The sequence below is a fragment of the Microtus oregoni genome, unplaced genomic scaffold (assembly GCF_018167655.1).
Source record: "Microtus oregoni isolate MIOR12 unplaced genomic scaffold, Mior012 000008F_ref0000371, whole genome shotgun sequence".
Classification (NCBI taxonomy): Eukaryota; Metazoa; Chordata; class Mammalia; order Rodentia; family Cricetidae; genus Microtus; species Microtus oregoni.
This window is the reverse complement of record NW_024543067.1, coordinates 22,085,951-22,107,160: the sequence shown is the minus strand read 5'-3', so window position 1 is coordinate 22,107,160 and position 21,210 is coordinate 22,085,951. Positions and strand designations below refer to the sequence as shown.

At 36.8% G+C, this 21,210-nt stretch overlaps 1 protein-coding gene across 1 annotated transcript in view; it reads right to left on the bottom strand.

Moving 5' to 3' along the window:
• Cngb3 (cyclic nucleotide gated channel subunit beta 3) overlaps nt 1-21,210 on the bottom strand; it is a 149,507-nt gene that overhangs the window by 125,127 nt on the left and 3,170 nt on the right. The window contains exon 3 of the mRNA XM_041657795.1: nt 9,691-9,817. Coding sequence (XP_041513729.1) covers nt 9,691-9,817 — 127 coding nt within the window. The remainder of the gene's footprint in view (nt 1-9,690; nt 9,818-21,210) is intronic.

Sequence of the window (21,210 nt, the reverse complement as noted above, 5' to 3'; positions counted from 1 at the left end):
TTTATGAACAAAATGTTATGAAATCAGATATGCAGCTTGATTAGATTATATTCATGGATACTTAGAGAGTTATTTAAGGGGAATTAGTATAATGAATTTCAATGGAAAGATTTAAGAATATTCACAAATTTATAGAAAACATGTTATTTTCCTTCCAAAATTATACTATTTGAAGATTTCATTCATTCATCTGTATATTCATTTAGCATTTATTTATCATAGGCTTGGAACTAAGACTATAGAAATAAACATAACACTATCTTATCCTCAAATATTTTACTGTCCTAGTTTTAGTAGGTCCCATTTATTCAATGTTGCCCTTAAAGTCTGTGCTGTTGGGGTTACACATAGGAAGCGATCTCCTGTGCCCATCTCCTGTAGGGTACTTCCCACTTTCTCTTCTATCAGCAGGGAAATCTGACTGCTCTTTGGGCTGGAGAGGGAGGGGGAGAGGAGTGGGGGGGAGGGGGAGAAGGGTGGGAGGAGGGGGAGGGAAATGGGAGGCTGGGAGGAGGAGGAAATTTGTTTTTTTTTCTTTTCTCAATAAAAAAAAAAGTTAAAAAATATTTTACTGTCTAGTGGGGAGAGAAAGATGACGTACACCTTTACAGAAACATAATATATGGTGATCACACATGCTAAGATGAGAAGCAAAGCAGAAAGAGGAGAAGGAGAGTGAGCTACTGCTATTTATTTTCCATGCAGTGGTCACAGAAGGCTCTTTCAACAAGATGGTATTCTAGCAGACCTTGAAAGAAGCAAGACAACTCAGGAAGACTGTTCTAATGTGTCTGGGTCAGAGAAAAGGGGGGGGGAGAGGAGGGAGCTTAGGATGAAGAAACAGTGAAAGTTGAGAGTTGATAGGCAGATAGCATGGATCTCTGGGGGACATCATAAAGACTTTAGATTTTACTTAGCTTGAGACGAGAGGCCACTGAAGAATCTGGAGTGGAAATGGATGACTTGCAGATTTTCTCTCTGACAGACCTATACATCTATTCTGTTATAGATAGCCTGTTCGAGGGTGAACAATGAAAGCTAAAAGACCAGTTACTATGTTAGAACAATAGCTTTGCGACAAAGGATAGGCCAGGGTAATAACAGTGATAAAGCTGAGTAGCACGTGGCAAGCTATGGATATATCCTAAGCAAATAACATAGTTTGGCTATAGAGTGTGAGATAAAGAAGTAGCCTATTTCTCATATTGGGATTTAATTAATTAATTTATTTTTTTTCATTTTAGATACCAACCCCAGTTCCCCTCCTTCTCCTTTCCCAGTCCTCCCACCAAGTCTGCCCCAACCACTACTCAGAGTTTCTAAGGCCTCCCTTGAGGAGTCATCAAAGTCTGGAATATCAAGCTGAGGTAGGACTAAGGCCCTCACTCCTACATTAAGACTGAGCAAGGTATCCCACCTTTTTAGAATGGGTTCTAAAAAGTCAGTTCATGCACCTGGGATAGGTCCTGGTCCCACTGCCAGGGGTCCCCCAAACAGATCAAGCCACATAACTGTCACCTACATTCAGAGAACCTAGTTTGGTACCAAGAAGGTTTCCTAGTACCGGGGTTTTTAAATTGCTAGCAAAACACATATTTTTAATGAGTCATACAAGAAGTTTGACAATACATCCTTGGAGTAGTATATAATCAACTTCTGCATACGTTTTATAATAAACTCTAAATAACTATGTATTATATTTGATTGGGGGCTCTACTGCCCTTTGATTACAAGCTATTAATTTTACTGTCCAACATATTGCATACTTTTTTGTCTTAAAATAGAAACTGTTATTTATAAGCAAGGAGAAGTATTTTATAATCACTCATTCTAGGAGAGTGGAATTGCCAGCTTCTTTTTGTAGTTAATAGAACTTCATGCTCTTTCTCTCATCTACTGTCTCATAAACTTACCATGTGGAGGATAAAAATTTCATTTGAGTGTTTACCAAAATGTTTTAACATGCAGATTAAATAAAACTTAATTAATTAAGAAAACTTAAAATTATTCAACTTCTCAAAACTTTTAGATGCCAATCATTCTTACTTAGGTTATACATTTAAAATATAATTTGATCATTTGGGACTCACAGCAAACCTGAATTGAAAGTGTCACTGCTTTGTCTATATTCTCCCCTTAGGCATGATAACCTCCTTATCACAGACAATTTCCAGCAGTGTTCCTGATAACTGATGAACATGCCTTGACATACCATTATCACCCAAATTCCCTAAACCATATTCGAAGACAAGGAGCAACTTTGCAATCATGACAACCATGACACAGGAACACAGATATAGGTTGCTCCAATTCCATGTTCCAACACTGAAAATGTTGAATGAATTTTTTATAGTTTTTGCAGAACAAAGAAAAGTCCTAAAAAGTCTAAAATGCATCAAAGAGGTAGGCACAACAAAAAGGAGGAGGAGGAAGCTTTTCTGTAGTTCCAGGATGCTATCCTATGGCATTCTGCACTTGTGGGTTGGTGGAAACTAGTTGTCTACTAACTTAATGGAGTCCACTCATTACATGGCCTTAGTTCACACAGAGAGGCGGGCAACGAAGGGCAGTGCTGTTCTGCTTTGCGGGAACTAGCACTAGAGACGTGGTAATTAGCCGGTGGCCTTGGAGATATTGCCAATATCCCCATAGTCTGTTGTTCTAATTGGTTAACTAGTCTCTGCAACACAGGTTCTTTTCAGGAGTTTTTACTCACAGTTCATGTTGGCCAAACTTCTCCTTATTTTTGAAAACTAATTTCCCCAGGTGTTCAATTTTAGCTTGACAGTTACTTCTGGAATCAGGACTGTGTCATTCTCCTGTCTGCCGGTGGGTGTTCATTGTTTTTACTGAGAATCAAATACTTGTTTATTTCTATTTTATACTTCCTGGATAGTTTAAAGATCTTATTTTTGTCGTTTGTACATTCAAGTTTCACTAGAATACATTTAAGGTAAGTTCATTTTCATTGATTTGCATTTGTTTGAGGTTCTAAGTGTCATAATTCCTTTCATCAGATGAGTTATTTTTCTGTCATGGCATTTGTCTTCAGAAGGCCTGATTGTACTGTGCCTTCTCTCATCACACATCATGGATTCGTCAGCTGTGTAATTTTATCCATTACTAGTTTAACAACTGCATTTCTCATTACAGAAATTCGGCTGCATTCTATTGTGGAACAGAGTATACTTATTAGTTTTGTACATTTTTATTTTCAAGTATCTCTTGACTTCTTTAAATATACTTAATGTATTTACTTTATATACTGCCTGATAATTTTATCATTTTCATTAGGTATCAGATTCTGTTTCTCCTGTTGTTTGCAGAAGTTTATGTTGCTTATGTACTTGTGTGTGTGTATGTGTGAGTCAGTGCTATATGAGGTCAGGAGAGAGCACTGGATTCCCCAGGGTTGAAGTTCTATAAGGCTGTGAGTCACTCATTGTGGGTCCAGTGTAGGAGTACTATGTGTTCCTAACTGCTGAGCCACCATTTAGTAATTTTTGATTATGAATCACAATATTCATTGAGAATTTTATCTGTGGGGATATTTTGAAAATTGGTTTCAAAGTTTGATTTCTCCCCCCAAATGGAGACAATGTCTGCACATTCACACTGAGTAATTCTAAATACTGTTTTTAACTAGACTAGATTTTTTTTTTGATATAGGTGTTAGGAATTTTTATTGTAGGCCTGCTTGAATACTGACTCACAGTTTATAATCTCCAGGGAAATAATTTTTTCCTTTGTCATTTTCTTGCCCTTCTATGCCCATCTTTTCTTTTTTTTTTCTTTCTCATTTTGTCTAGCCCCATCTTGTCTCATTTCTTCCCTCTTCTTCAAGGTCCCTCCCATGACTTAGGGCCAGCACAAATGAAAGTTTTATTTTGACTTTGTGTTTTGGCGGATAGTTTACATGCCAATGGTTTACTATTTGGGATCCTAGTTTGTGGAAAAGTTCCAAGTTTACCCTTTTGTTCAGTTTAGACTCTGGTGCTATGTCTCACTCATAATGCATTTTAATTCAGATCCAGGCTATAAGAATGTGGACAAAATCTCAAGAACAAACACCAATTCTTAAAATTTTTATAAATCTCATTTATTTACTACCAGCTAGGCTATGCACTTAAAGTATGATTTTATGTTTTAACTAGTATTTTAAATTATATTCTCTCTGAAGAATTTTTTTTACAGGTATTTAGTCTGTCATATGGCTAGAGAAATCAGTAGTCATTATTCAGAATGGATTGACAGTCTGCTGTTCACTGTAATTTTAGTGTTTTAGTTTTTATTTCTTTTCTGAGACAGAATCTTATGTAATCTAAACTGGCCTTCAACTTGCTATGTAGCAAAGGCTATTTATTTATTCTTCAACTCCTGATCCTTCTGCCTCTGCTTCCACAGTGCTGGGATCACAGGCATGTGCTACCACACCCAGTTCTAAGTGTTTTCAATGACGAATTACAAAGGCAGTGTTTACCATAGAGGTAAGTTTTAATTGAGGATTATAAGTGATAGCATCATTTTCACAATACTTCATACAAAACTAGCAAAGGCATGGATGCTTTCCCTGTTTGTTTGTTTGCTTGTTTATTTTTTGAAAATTCAAAAGCTTCAAATCATTGCAGTAAGAGTTTCATTTTATTTTTGTAAACTTGATAGCTGACATCCCTTTCCTATTTCAGCTGTGAAGTCACATATGGGTTTTAAAGCATCTTTTCCTGCAGCGAGTCTTGCTTTTGCTAGTTACAGAACAATAAACATCCGTGTTTATGAGTGCTGATGAGATTCTGAATTCTGCTCTCCTCTCATTGTTCCTGCTGTGAAATGATTGCCTAGTTTAAAGCCACCCAAATAGAGACTGATTGCTGTTATGAACAGAGCAGGCTATTCATAGAAATAACCTTCTGTCTCAGCAACCCGGGCAGCATGGAAACTGCATCCTCTACCGCAGAAGTCAGTCTCGCAGCTCCCCCACCCCGTCCCGGGCGCTGAGTCTTTTACTCACTTGTTTGTCATTTAACCACTTAACCTCTCAGCCACTCAGCTCTGTCTCCTCTTTCAGATGTAGCTGTTTGACATTTCCAGGCAAAACACATCTTTTTCTTGGTATTCATTAGTGTCCATCAAACTGTATCTTTTTTATATTAAAAAATAAGGATGTGCTGAGGTAGAGTGCTAGAAACAGACCTTTATTTTCTTAGTAATGGACAAATGGCATAAATGGGTCTTCCTAGGGTGAACCCTGCGTCTTTCGGAAGCTAAATGATTTTCTGACAGGATAAAAAATTGGTTGATTTTTTTTTTTTGAAGGGAGATTTACAGAGAATTTCTTTTCTCAGATGAACAATTCAGAAAATGTTGTGAAAGGATAAAAAAATGAGAGAGATCTGAAAGTTACTTTAATATAAATGGATTCCACTCAGAAACGTGGACATGCAGTACTGAGATATCTTTAAAATATCTCCCCCTTGGCTGACACATATTTAAGATAAGTGTTATTACTTTATATAAGAAAATAGTTTTAGGCTGCCTTTAGAGTCATGTGTATGACAAGTTAAAAATATTACAGATATGTTTTGTTTTATGAAATTCAAATCTATATAATAAACATTTTCATTTCATTTTGTTTTTAAATAAATAACAAAGTAGTCATACTGCACTTAAATTCATACTCACTTTTTTATTTGTATAAGACAATATTTGAGGTCAAGGCATTAAGGATTATTTTGTTAACTGAATGCTTAATATTTTGAGTAGTTAACTTTTCAGGTCACTCTATGACAGAATGAAGATCATTAGTCTCTGTGCTCAGATGAATGTGAATTTATGTTCAAGGGTTTTGAGTAAGCATGAGTTTAGCAAGACAAGAAGAATGTGAAGTGGTGAGGAGATCCTTATGTTAGAACTATAAAATCAGCATCTGCATAGCTTCAATTTCTGTATGTGTATAATGGAATGGAAACAGAGAGATAATTCACATCATATATCACCTTGATACAGCACATTATTGGTGTGTTTTAGATGGAAAGTACAAGGGCATTATAAAAGCAAGCAAAGAAGATTGCCTTTCTCAATGCCAGTGGGTCACAGAGCCAGCAGAAGGTCTCCAGAGCCCAACTTTTTGAGCTTCAATATTTCTCTTTTTCTGTCTTCACATAACAAATTGAAAACTGACTACTTTGAGTCTTGTGTTTGCTGCGTATAGACCAGAACTTTCCTGGTTCTCCCTTGACTTAGAGCTTCATGGTTGCTTTCCTGTGTATCTGGTTGCTGACTATAAAGACAAGTTGATCAATGGAATTAAATCAAAGACACATATTAATACAAACACTTATGAATTCCTGATTTTTGATAATGAAGCTAAAATTATATAATGGAAAAAAAGAAAGCATCTTTAACAAATGGTGCTGGCATAACTGGATGTCAACATGTAGTATAATGCAAATAGATCCATATCTTTCACCATGCACAAAACTCAAGTCCAAATGGATCAAAGATCTCAATATAAATTTGACCATACTGAACCTGACAGAGCAGAAAGTGAGAAGTAGCTTTCAATGCATGGACACAGGAGACCACTTCCTAAATATAACACCAGTAGCACAGACACTGAGAAAAACAATTAATAAATGGTACTTCCTGAAACTGAGAAGCTTCTGTAAAGCAAAGAATACAGTCAATATGACAAAAAGGCAGAATACTAAATGGGAAAAGATCTTCACCAACCCCACATCAGTCAGAGGACTGATCTCTAAAATATATAAAGAACTAAAGAAATTAGACATCAAAATACCAAATAATTTAATTAAAAATGGGGTACAGATCTAAACAGAGAATTTTCAATGGAAGACCCTTGAATGGTTGAAAGACACTTAAGGAAATATTTAACATCCTGAGCCATCAGGAAACTGCAAATCAAAACAACTCTGAAATACTATCTTACACCAGTCTGAATGGTTAAGATAAAAAACACCAATGACAGCTTATGCTGGAAAGATTGTGTAGCAAGGAGAACACCTCTTCATTGCTGGTGGGAACGCAAACTTGTATAACCACTTTGGAAACCAGTATAGAGGTTCCTCAGAAACTTGGAAATCAACCCATTCAAGACCCAGCAATACCACTCCTGGGCATATATGCAAAGGATGCTCAATCACACTACCAGGACATTTGTTCAACTATGTTCATAGCAGCATTATTTGTAATAGCCAGAACCTGGAAACAACCTAGATGTCCCTCAAACGAAGAATGGATAAAGAAAATTTTATCATTTTACATTTACACAATGGAGTACTACCCAGAGAAAAAAAAAAACAATGACATCTTGAAATTTGCGTGCAAATAGATAGAAAAACGATCCTGAGTGAGATAACCCAGACCTAGAAAGATGAGAATGGTATGTACTCACTAACTGTAAAGAAAAGGATAATGAGCCTATAGTCCATGACCCCAGAGAAGCTAAGTAACAAGGTGAACCCTAAGAGAAACATATATAGATCTCCCTGGGAAGAGGAAATAGACAAGATCTCTTGAGAAAATTGGGAGCATGAGAGTGAAGGGATAAGGGAGGGAGGAAGGGGAGGAGGAGAGAAGAAGGGGAAGGGGAGGAGAACTTGATACTTGAGATGGGAGGAAGGCCAGAGATGGAGAGCAAGGAAAGAGATATCTTGATTGAAAGAGCCATTGTGGGCCTAGCACGAAACTTGACACTAGAGAAATTCCCAGGAATCTACAAAAATGACCCCAGCTAAGACCCTAAGCAATATTGGAGAGGGTGCTCCATCTGACCTTGCTCTGTAGTCAGATTGATGAGTATCTTAATGTCACCATAGAACCTTCTTCCAGCAACTGATGGAAGCAGACACAGAGATTCATCCACAGTGGATCACTGGGCTGAGCTCCCAAAGTCCAGTTGAAGAGAGGGAGAAGTGAGAATACAAGCAAAGAGGTCAAGACCATGATGGGGACACCCACTGAAACAGCTCACCTGAGCTAATGGGAGCTCATCAACTCCAGCCTGACAGAAAAGGAACCAGCATAGGACCAAACTAGGCCCGTTGAATGTGGGTTGTATGGCTGGAGTAGACTGTGGGGCCACTGGCAGTGAGGCTAGGATTTATCCCTACTACTTGTACTGGCTTTTTGGAACCCAGCCTAGATATAGAGATGAGTATGACCTAATTAGGAAGGTCAGGGAAAGCCTTCCAAAGAAGCAAGGATGTGTTGATACCTGAGGGATTTGTTAGGGTTAACAGAGCAGAAGACAGTTGTACAAGCAGAGGAAATAGTGGATTCCACTTCAGCCATCTGAGAAGCTGTTACCACAGCTTATTGCAAAAGCTTAAATATGTCAAAATAAATGCTAAAAAGGAAAGTTAGTTCAGAGGTTAAGCAGCTGATTAAAGAAGATTGTGTTGTTGGGAAGGAAGAAAAAGTACCACTCAGGAATTCAGATTTCTGCAATGTAATTTTATCTGAGCTGACCCTGTTACTATAGGAAACTAATTAACCTTTCTGTGCCCTGGTTGCTTTTCTGCCGGGTGAAGATAATAGAGACCCACTAATAGCAATGAAAAGTCTCCTGTAAACATCAACAATTATATAACTAATATGAACACTTGTATATTCTGTTGTTAAATCTATCTCTTAACTCAGAATTTAGCATCTTTTTCCTGCATAAATGTTATTTAGATTTTACTTATTGTCAAATATTGTTTTGTGTATGAGAAAATACTCGTGTTTATCTTCACGTATAGTCAAGTTTGTGTTCATTGACAATGTGTTCTCTAACATACACTGTTTAGTCAGCAGGACCCTGGCTCCTAGATAATCATAAAGATTTCCAAGTAGATGGTTTAACAAAGTCCAGGGACAACGAACACAGAAGAAAAGTAATGAGTGGAATGAGATGGGTTGGGAGGATAGATTATTTTAACTGCCTTTTAAACAACAATTCTTCTTGCCTGTTACAAAAGAAGTTTACGTTTTTAATGTTCCATACACTCATTGCAATTACCTTAACTGTAGCTAAGCAATTCAGATTGACTCAGCAGGCACACAACACCATGCCAAGTAGCAAAAAGACAGGTCCCCTAGCTTGTTTTCTTTGAATTCCCCCTCGTGTGTGTGAATTCATAGATTCACATGTAAACTGACATCTCTTTGTGATATTTCAAGTCATTTTATACACAGTATTTATAAAACTATTCCTTCATTGTCAGACAGATCACCCGTTTCATAATTGTCTTTGGTTGTCATGTTGTTCTTTCTCTAGCAAAGAAAATCATAATCAGTCTTCTGGAATATTAAAATGTTTACAGAATCAAAATAGTGATTTCTTCATGCATTTGGGAAATATTTTTAAAACCTACATGTCTAATAAATATGCCGGCTGTTTCCATGATGGTAAAATGAGCCACACATGTGGCTGCAGAGTTTGTGTGGGTGGAGTTTGGCATACAGCCAAATGACGCCTAAGCATTGGTTAGGAGTCATGGATGGTCAGCAAGGCAAGATGAACTGCTGGATGGAGTTAACTGTTCATTTCTTATCCAGTTTCCTGGCAAAGATTCTGGTGTAGTTTGCTTAATCTTTGGCTTAACTGAAACAGGGAATAGAAACCCAGCCTTTTCCTGGCTGTCTGAACAACATCTCCGGTCTGTGCTAGGTACTTCATGAGGTTCTTACCTTTCCGGCCTTTCTTTCCTAGTCCTGGTTTGTTCCATCTCCGACATTGCTCCAGTCAGTTCTGCTGGACACTCAGAATCAGGATTTGTGGTAAAATCTGTGAGGGAATGTTCCTCAGTGATGTTGCCTATGGCAAAAAAATTACATGAAATAGAAGAACACACACCACTCTTTTGACACAGTTTTATATGGCAACATAATCTACAGCGATGTGGATTCTCTTCCAGAAAAAAATTTCAGGAGGACTCTTCTCACAGGAGGGCTAGCCTGAAGATACTGTCAGGCCAATGAAAAGTACAATGAAAATTTGTTCATTACATGATAAAAGTTTCAAATGATAGATGCCTTGTAATCGTAAGAGTAGAAAATGAGCTCTCAAAACCCAAAAGGCACTGTTGGTTCTGTTAAAGCACTTATGATTCATGACTAAAATTAACACATGATAAATTCATTAAAGTGAAAAGTGCAGACATTTTATGTCCTTGGCATTAGTTTAGAATTCACACTCTAATTTTTATGAAATTAAATTTCTAAATTTGATTTGTTTATCTGTAGTTTTGGAATTCTTTCTATAGAAATAACATCAACTAGTATATAATAGATCTAATTTAAATTCAGAAATAGTTTTTCAAAACTGTTTTACCAAAGAACGTTCAACTCATTGGTAAATACTTGAATTATAGGGATTTTAAAGATTTAAAGAAAGTAAATAGTTGAATATTAAAAGAAATTATAGGGGGCTGGAGAGATGGCTCAGTGGTTAAGAGCATTGCCTGCTCTTCCAAAGGTCCTGAGTTCAATTCCCAGCAACCACATGGTGGCTCACAACCATCTGTAATGAGGTCTGGTGCCCTCTTCTGGCCTGCAGGCATAGACACAGAACATTGTACACATAATAAATAAATATTAAAAAAATTAAAAAAAAAATTATAAAAGGTAAAAATAATAAAAACACATTTGAGTAGCTATTCATTATCCACAGTGTCTAATTTATTTTAAGCAAATGTGCTATATTTGGGAAATTGTAAACAAGACCCAATCATCAATGTTATTGTACTTTAGTGGATCAGGTGGCAAGGGGGAAGGAAGATAGGGCTGAGGAACTTGCTGGCAGACATCTTTTGACCTGCCAGCTCCCAAACAATGATTTGGAGATCTATTATTAATTATGAAATCTTGGTCGTTACCAACTAGCTCTTATAACTTAAACCAACCTGTTTTTATTAGTCTACATTCTGCCACATGGTTCATTACCTTTCCTCCATAATGTATATATGCTTCCTTCCATGCCTTTCTGGCATCTCCTGTGTGCCTAAATTCATCCAAGAGTCCTTCTTTCTCCAAAGAAGTCCCACCTATTCTCTCCGCCTAGGTATTGTCCATTCAGCTCTTTATTAAACCAATCAGAAGGTGCCTTGGCAAAGATACATCTCCATAGTATACTGTATATAAAAGATTATCTTACAACAGGGAAGTATTGTGGGGGACAGTTATAACTGAGGGGCATTTGAGTGGTGTATGGAAACCCAGTGCAGTGGAATCTTACTAAAATTAGGAAAGTGATCTAAATGAACTGTACAAATAATGGGGGAAATGGAGTCCCAGCTGGTCATCTCTTGTCACCAAACAAAGCTTCTAGCACCAGGACTAGGTTATATCCAACTGAGTTCTTGACCAAAGTTGTCCTTTGGAAATCCTAAACAAACCCATACTGTTGTCAAGACAATAGGTTGCTCTCCACAAACCGATAACATGGCTCCATTGCTGAATACAACACCCACACAAGCCATTGAACATGTAGAGACAGAGCTGGTCCTTGAATAGAACGTTTACCCCTATATCATAGAGTCTTTGGTACAGGAAGGCACTCTACAGGCTACCAAAAGGGAAATGTAAACACCAACCTAGGCACAGACCCTTTGGTATACAGAGGCATCATCCCTGCAGGTTATACTGGGGTAATGGTGGCAAGAAAGATTATAGGAATAACCAACCAACATCTGATTTGACTTAAGGCCCACTCCATGAGATAGAATCCATACTCAACACTGGGTGACCAAGAACCAGAGCCAATAGATCTAAGGTAAAACCAAATACTACTGCTCTTAAAAAGTAGTAATAAAGGATAGTCTGCTATACTAATTGATTAGTACCTTATTCAGTCATCATTAGAGAAGTTTCCTTCTGCAACAGATGGCAACAAATACAGACACCCATAGCCAGACAAGAGAGAAGGGGGGGGGGGGGAGAATGGGAGAGGAGAAGAGAGGGAAAGAGGGAGAGGGAGAGAGAGAGAGAGGGGAGAGATCTTGGAATAAATGGGGTGTCTCCATCAGATTCTCCTCCCCTCAGAGCTCAGGTAATCTTTTGGAAGATGAGGCAAAGTACAAGACCCAGAGGGGATAAATGACACCAAGAAAACAAGGACCTCTAATCAGCATGAACAAAGCTCACACCTACTCACAGAAACTGAAGCAGTAAACACATGTCTTTACCAGGTCCTCTCTGTATATATTACAGCTTTCAGTTAACATTTTTATGGGATTCCTAAGTGTGGGAATGTGTGGGTCTCTGATTCTCACACCGTATCCTGAGATTTTTTTTCCTTTTGCTGGTTTGCCTTGTCCAACTTTGATGTGACAGCTTTTGTTTTATCTTAATCATATTTTATGTTGTGTTTTTTTTTTATCTCTTAGAACCTGCTCTTGGGAATAGATCATGTTGGGAGTAGATGTGGGGAAGAACTGGGAGGAGTAGAGGTAGAAGAAACTGTAATCAGGATATAGTAGAGCAGGAAAGGACCTATTTTCAATAAAAGGTAAAACAAAAAAGCATAAAGCAACCTAAAATTAGACATTTAGAGGTATAAAATTAATAAATCAGGAATGATCACATTGTAAAAGTTTTCATTATATAAAACCTTTAACATAAAATTTTCAAAGAGTCCTTAAAATCTTTCAGTGCAATAAGCCCTCAGAAGTATTTTATTCAGGGATAAATAAATGAGTCACTGCTTACTGTTTCTAAAAAGTTTGTGACTAAGAAAGCTTGAGCTCCTCACTTTCCCAGGGGACTACTTTTATCCTGGATTTATAGTACTTTTTTTACAAGATAGAAAGCACACTACTAAATATATTCTCATTATGTTTAAATGGACTCTCCCAAGTGTTTACACTATTTTGAGTGCTAAGGAGCACTAGTGTAATTACAACATTAAGGTCCGTGTTAGAACTATCTTCTAGAAGAAACACTGAAATGTGTTTGAATTCTTCCCCCCAAAGTGCAGTGCAGCATGTTCTCTGCCCTGGCACTTATGTATGGAATGTTAATTAGTCCATCAGTAGCCAATAGCTTTCAGAGTGAAAGAACACTTTCCGTGGTAAGGAATGGTGTTTGATGAAATGCAGGAGAAGTATCTGTGCTCCATATTTGTTTGTGTCAAGGCACCTTTGGTTTTACTGTTTTTCTTTATACAACAAAAGAATTACTTTTTCCTCGTACCTCCAACATCATGCTGTATTACTCTTGTTGTCTAAAATGTGCAGACTATCTTTTCTCATATCCATACACACTGAGACAATTACCGTATCTTTCAAAGTAGAGTTCTTAGCCTCCATCTGTGGATGTCTAGTACATTTATGGACCAGAAACCTGGAGACTGAGCACACACAAACACATGCATACACACACGCATACACACATACACACACACACACACACACACACACACACACAAAGAGAGAGAGAGAGAGAGAGAGAGAGAGAGAGAGAGAGAGAGAGAAGACCTAGACATCATGTGCTTCTCATGCTTGTCTAAATGAAATAGTGGTTATAGATCACTGAGTTCTCATATCTTTGTGGTTGTGGGAACACCTCTTTTGAAAGAGAAATGTGTTTAAAATAGACTGTGAAATATGTTGTGAATATTTAGACCAGGCAGAAAGCAGTGTGACTGTTACTACTTCTTTTCTAATTAAGGGTTTATTTTTATTATGTGTATGTATGTGTGTGTTTGTGAGACTATGCCACAAGTGTGAAGGTTCCTATGGAGACAGAAGAGGACTTTGGATCTCTCGGAGCTAGAGTTATAGGTGGTTATGAGTCTGACATATGTTTTGGGAGTTGAACTTACACCCTTTGAAAGAGTAGTAAACATTCTTAACCATGAGATTATCTCTGTCGCTACTAACTCATGATTGCACAGCCATATATGTATCTACTGTACCATTTATAGCACATGCACATCTTCATGGTGGTTTTTTCTTTCACTAAGATCTTATTCAGCAGCACATTTTGAATTACTACCAAGCAGATCTTAGCACCTTGGCATATCTTCCAGGGCCCTTACTACACCCTTCTAAAGAGACACAGATTCTATAAAACTTCTAAGAGGAATTAATTAAAACACATTTCAACTTGTGGATATACCAATAATTATGAAACAGTACTTAATAGTTTGTTAATGAAGATGAGAAGCCAGTATTGCCTGTTCTTGAATTCAAAGTAGAACAACTTAAATAAAATAAAACAAAAAGATTAACACACACAAAAGGATACTCATCAACTGTGGTTCAGTGAGGGTGTCTTTTCATCCACACAGTAAGTTCCATGTGGCAACAGATGGTCAGAGTGTTTTTATCATCCTCATGAAAGAGAAATATAAAATATAAGCCAAATCTTGCTCTCAAATCTGTGTCAGCTACACAGTGAGCTGGTCCTCAGCTTCACACGTGGACAACAGGGTTATATGGATAGGGTAAGTCTTCCTGTTACGGAACATGACATTACTATTGCCAGATCTCATCAGTGCAATTGTTCAAAATCTGACCTAGGGTGTATGTCCATAGTATATACTGAAATGCAGAATCAAATTGATGTGACATGGTTGCCTTTACCGAATGCTTAAAAATCAGTGCTATTGAGTTTACCTTCTACACACCTGTCTCCAGACTGGCAGCATGTCACCCTATGCTTGTGTAATATACTTCCAGTTTGCCTGGGCTTGATGCAGCGATGCATCATGAAGATCTGAGCAGATGTGAAACATCTGTCTGTCTTTTCAAGTCAGGAAACAAATGATGTGAAACACATTAACTTTCTGCATTTTTTTCAGTAGCGCTAACTAAACGTTAGAAGAGAAAGGATCCAAGGGAAAATCTATTTTGGAATAAGATTTCAGTGAGAAAAGTACTCAACTGTTTGTTTTTCTTTGGATGCATATTAAAACAGAAAATTTAAAATGCTTTCATTGTTGGAAGGTTTATTATAAGGGATGATTTTTCTTGGTTGAATTGTAGGATACCAAGTACATTGTGGATTCTGTTTCAAAGACAAATTTTTCATTGAGAAACTAAAATAGGGTCTGGAGAGATTCTTTAGAAGTTAAGAGTGCTTGCTGCTCTTGCAGAAGACTTAAGTTTTGTTCTCAGCATCCATTTCAGGATCTGATAACTTCCTATCATCCTACCTGCTGGCAGAGATGCAGGTATAGATTCTTCATTCTCTCTTGTGTGATTCTGTTCTGCCATTTTTTCTTTCCAGTTTCATGAGTTTACTTTTTAAAAGTATCTTCCCAAAAGACTTTCTTTGTTGTTGTTTCAGAGCTACTGAAGGCTCTGCTGACTTTTTTTCCACAGCCACAACACCCTTAGACTCCATGGAGCTTGGTAGCAGGTAGTGTTGGCTGATGTCATGTTTATTTTTGCTGAAGTTTTTAAATTTTTATTACATGCATATTTATTTTGGAAATTTGGAATTACTATAATGATAAATATAGTTTTAGAAATTGCATACTTAATTTTAAATAAATATTGTTTTAAGAAGTGGCATAATCTCATGGCACCCATGACTGTTTTACTCACTATGTATTAAATTCATTGAAGATGCTCAACCGTATCACATTCTTAGAATAATTTCTCACTTTGCCTATGCTTAAAATTATGTTATATAGCTACAACTTCTCACATGAGAGGAAAGAAGATGACAAACATGACAACATGGTACTTTATTCTAAAATATTGTTCTCAAGAAGAGAAAAGAGCCAGGTCTGATATTCATAAATGTACAAGCAAAATACAAAATCTAGAGGAGGTAATCTTGAAAACCCAAAGGGTTTTCAGTAAGAATTCTGGAAATCAGCGTCTTAAGAAGTGTTTAAAGCAACTTAGTTAAAATCTGAGGTAACTTAGTGGGTAAAGTGCCTGGGGCCCAAGTGTAAGGACCTGAGCTGAGATCTCCAGCATTTAGCTGAGAGTTAGGCATGAAGTTTGTATCTGTACTCACAGACTCAGAGTACTGTGGGGCTGGACCAGTGACCACAACTTCACACACACACACACACACACACACACACACGAGTGCAGTACACACATGTGCCCCCAATATGGACTGTGAATCCTCCTTACATATGAATGATCTAAGAGTCATTGCAAATTCATTTAGTTTTTTTACAAAGAGAAAAAATACAGATTCAGTTCTTAAGGAGTTAAAATATGGATCTTTCTATGGAATTTCACAGCATTCTAGTACCTATTCTGAGAGCATAGCATATTGCTTTGGGAGTCAGTATTCCTCCTCAGCTGGAGGCATTCAGGAGGAAGTTAGACACCAGGCTATAGAAAGTAATGTGGGGCAGAGTACTTACATCCTGATTAATCTTAAAGTGATATAAAGCCTTGAAGGGTTTTTTAAGTTGTTTTTTAACCATGGAATATATTGTCCCAAGTATAAAAATCATCAAATCAAGCATAAAGAATGTGACTCTATTTAATGTGATGCTATAATGTAAAGATTGTAGGATCCTGTCTCAATGCTACACTTGGTTTTAAGGGCCTTTTTCTTGAAATTAATTCATCTTGAAACACATTTTATGGGCAGATATTAAGGAATATTGTGAGTTGCTAGTACCAGGTATTGAATAAAGCGCTCTAATCCTTACGTCACAAATTCTCTGACTGATGCTGGGCAAGTAATTTTTTTCTGTAGCCGTTTCTTCATCTATAAAATGAGAAATATTTTTGTCTTGGGGATTTCTGTGAGGATTAGATAAAGACTCCATTTGAGAAAAATTCAATATAAACACAAAGTGTTCCACCAGTCAGACTGGATAATTGCCTTTAAAAAAAGTTTATATTAACTTTTTCAGGCCTGCTCAGCAGTTTTATATATGGATTTTACATGAGCTTCCATTTACTTAATATTATCCCATATTCATGTAAACATAATGTAATTTCTTATGAGTCAGATGCATTCCTTAGCAGAAAAAATACAAAAAGCAATTCAATTGAATTGCAAGTATATTTAAATCATGTGATATATAAAAAATAACAAAAGGCAAAACCCATCATCTCTTTGTTAATTAGACTGTCTTAATTTATGAGATTAGTAGAGGCAGTCATTTCATAACTTAGTGTGAGGGAGCTTCTATTGGATATTTCTAACGGTGTGCTTCCTAAGCATAATTTCTCCTTGTTTGAGTGTCTCTCTTTGGTGAAGCAACTCCTTTTGCATCTGATGTGGAAATGCTCACTGGTGATGCATACGGTGATACCTATGACAGTGTGAAGGGCTCTGTGTTGTCCCAAACTGAGCAGACTCATACTATAATTTGGACTTGAAGATAAGTACATGGAAATTAAAGACGCACAGAATGAATAGTAAGAGGAATCTACCCACTAGAAATGAGGCTAGGTTCATGTGAGTGAGGGGCAAAGATGCACTTGGCTCCCGGTGCTGCCTCTCTGCTCACTATGTGTCTCCTCGATTCCAGTTATTCATACATTTCTTATGAGGACCTACCGACACTGGGTTCCTCCGTGTCATTAAAAACCAGAAGAATTACTTATATTTACTTTTTGCTAAATGTTTTCAGAAATCTCACATGCCAAATTAATTGTTTTTCAATTAGTTTATCATTGTAGCTGAAAGCATATTTAAGTTCTGTAAATGGAATTGTTTACTATCTAAGACTGGATTTTGCTTGGATAAGGCAGAGAAATGCTGGAATAGTTTGAATAAAAAACTCATAATTAAAATACACTCACATATTATGATTTAATTGATAAATATAATTGATAGTAGAGGTGGACATACTTCTAAAATTAACCAAAATGTTTTCCCTGAGTTCCAGGAAAACTGGTTCGTCTTCTATAGAGAAGCTTTTCACAGTAGTGAATTTTAGTAAGTCTGTTCATTTTCATATTACCCACAGGGGAAATTAAATCATACGTGTTGATTATTACTGCCAAGAATGAAGATTTCTTTCTTTTTTTTTTAAAGCATTTTTCCCTTTTATTGAAAATAGACGAATTTCTCACATAATATATCCAGATTCAGGCTTTGCTTCCCTTTACTCCTCTCAGTTTTATTTTATCTTATTATTACCCTTGCAAGCCTGTTTGGTTCCTGAGAGACAGAAAGGGAGTGGATCAGGATGGGGGGGGGATGGCTGGTGAAAAACTGGGAAGCATTTAAGGAGGGAAACATAATCAGGTTATGTAATGTGAGACAAGAACAGCAAAAACTATTCTTAATTAAGGGGAAGAGCAAAACAAAATTAAAATAAAATGTGTTTCACAGAAAAACAAAACAAAGGACCAGTCGTGGGAAGCATTACTAGCTTTACTAGTATTAGGAGGAAGGAAAGAATAAGAGGCTCCCTGAAACACTGCCAGACTCAGTTTTCCCTGGCATGAACAACACTGGGCACATGCCATGTCTTGTTTGGAGCTCACTCTTTTGTACCAACTGGGATAAGATCTCAGAGTTTTCATTCAGGGACTAAAAAAAAAAAAGAAAGAAAGAAAATAAACATTTGAGCATTAAAAAATTAACATTGGCTTTATTGGGACTTTCCCCCTTATTGGCCTTTTGCTTGTATATTATATTTCACAGTCTCAATTTGTGTGTGTGTGTGTGTGTGTGTGTGTGTGTATGCACGTGTTGCTTGTTGTTATTAATTTTTCTTTTTGTTTGTGTGCTTATTTTGTTTTAGTCTTGTTTATTTGTTTTTATTATTTGCCTATTGGCATGGGGTTTGAAGGTAGAGAGGAGGAGGATTTGGGAATAGAAGAGAGGGGGAACCATAGTCAGAATATATAGTATAAAAATGACTTTATTTTCAATAAAAAGTAAAATTAAAAAGAGTAAAAAAACCCCACACAACATCTTTCTCCCACTGCCAACTGCCAGCTGCACATCCATAAACCTTATCAAGACCTGGCTGTGAACCCTCTTTGCTTTTGAACCATTTTTTTTAAAGGAAGTTGCAATTCCTTCTCCTATCACGTGTCCTGTGGCCTCCTCTCCTTCCACGGCCATCTCTACATCTACAGGCCTAACTTCCTCTCCTATCACGTGTCCTGTGGCCTTCTCTCCTCCCATTGCCATTTCTACATCCACAAGCCTAACTTCAAATCCCTCAGCTCACATATGAGCCACCTGTGACTGGTGAGAATCTCCCTTCTTCTGTCTTCCTCTCTATCCACTGCCAGCTCTACACCCACAGGCCTTTGCTCTGCACCTGTGCTTTGGGGGCCATCTTTGTCAGGTCAAATTTAACAGCTAACCCACCAGATTTATCTGCTCTAGCTCCAGTCATACAGCTCCTACACTGGTTTAACCTAAGGTATGACAGACTTTCATGCCAGACACACAACCAAAGAAAGATAGCCTAGGCCAAATCATGAAAAGGAGAGCAACATGGATGGCTAAAATAGAATATTTTCCACCAAACCCACTAGTTCTATGGAGGTGTTCTCTAACAAGAATTACCTAGGTGAACGCAAGAGTACAGAATTTAAGAGAACAGCAATAATTTTTATCTAAGTAATTTAAAGGAAACATGAACAAACCCTTCATTGAACTTCAAGAGGCTGACAATAAATGCCTGAGTTATTTCCAAGACAGTAAAAATATGTGGCTGAATGAAATGACTAAGTTAATTTAGGATTTGAAGACTGAAATCAATAATGAGAGAGAAACATTGAAGAGAACACAAATTGGAAGGAAGATGGAATTAAAAAAAGATGACTATCTGTATTAGGAAACTCAGGGGAAGCTTGCAAATATAATGAACCAAGCACAAGGCAGAATATCAGGTTTTCAAAGAATAAACAGGAGATTGAGACCAAATAAGCATACTTCCCTTACTTTTCATGATTGACTGAAATACAATTGAATTTTGCCTTTTGATTTCTTTCTTTTGCTATCCAAACTGGAGTGCTTAAGCTGTATGCATGAGAATTCTATGGATGTGGTAACAACTACCACAGATTCAAAGGCTTGAAAGAACCCTTAAGCTCTGCAAGCCAGGCATTTTTGAAAGGACAGATTGTTTGGGGGCAGGGGACTCCAGGAAAGGCTCCCTTCCTTTTTCCCTAACCTAGAAGCTACCTCTGTTCCTTTGTAGTCCTTTTCTCCACTTCCAGAATCTATCCATCCAATTATGCTTTTCATGTCCCATATTGTTTTTGTCCTTCTCATTGTCCTCTCACAGTGAATCCTTGGTCCTATTGAGAACATCAGATTAGCAAATGTAATCATCCCATCTCAAAATTTTAACAACCCAAGAAGCAAAATTCAATGCATAAAATTAGATTAATAGATTTAGGACATTACAATGTTATCATCTTTGAGTAGCCATTACCCAGCCTACCACATCATACCCATTTATATCAGATTTTGATCTATTTCCACACAATAAAGTTCCATGAAAGCATATATAATATATAAATAATAATGATTACAAATGATTATATATAAGTCATGTACATATTTTATGGGTCGTTGTATTTTTTAAAAAGCATTTAATCTAATATAAGTGAGATAGAAGCCTAAAATAGATATTTGTACTCAAGATGGCATTAGTAAGCTATATTTATTTGATTCCAAATGTGTTACATTCTTAATTTCCGTGGTAAATATAAACTTAACCACTCTCTGCAGAAGATAAGAATTCTAAAATCAGAAATCAACACCTGCAGATTTTGTAACATTGCACCTGTGTATTTTGAATGAAAAAAATCAACACTATATAACATGCTATCTTTAAACACTAATAATTTTTATTTTTAAAAATAAAATACCTTAAATATAACTTAGTCCTAATTGAAAAATTTGAAGCTATGCTAAGTTTGCATAGTTAAGAGCAATAGTTTTCCTTAGTTAAATAGCTTCTGTGTCAATGAAACTCCACCAAAGAGTTTTTATTACCAGCTATGAAAGACTTCTCCTTATAAATATACATATAATGAGGTTAAGGATAATTATGTTATTCTAAAGTTGTGATTCTTAGTTTATATTACTAAGGATTTGTGTGTGTGTGTGTGTGTGTGTGTGTGTGTGTGTGTGTGAACAGCCCTAGTGTAAAACCATCTATATCCTCAAATAACTCATCATAAAACAGGCATAGTTTGAATTGTCTTGCTAATTATCTAGTGTAGGCTTTATTTTCCTGGCTTCCTTTGGCTCCTGTAGATTTGCAGTGTTTTTTCCTTCCTCAGTAACCATACTTGCTAATCA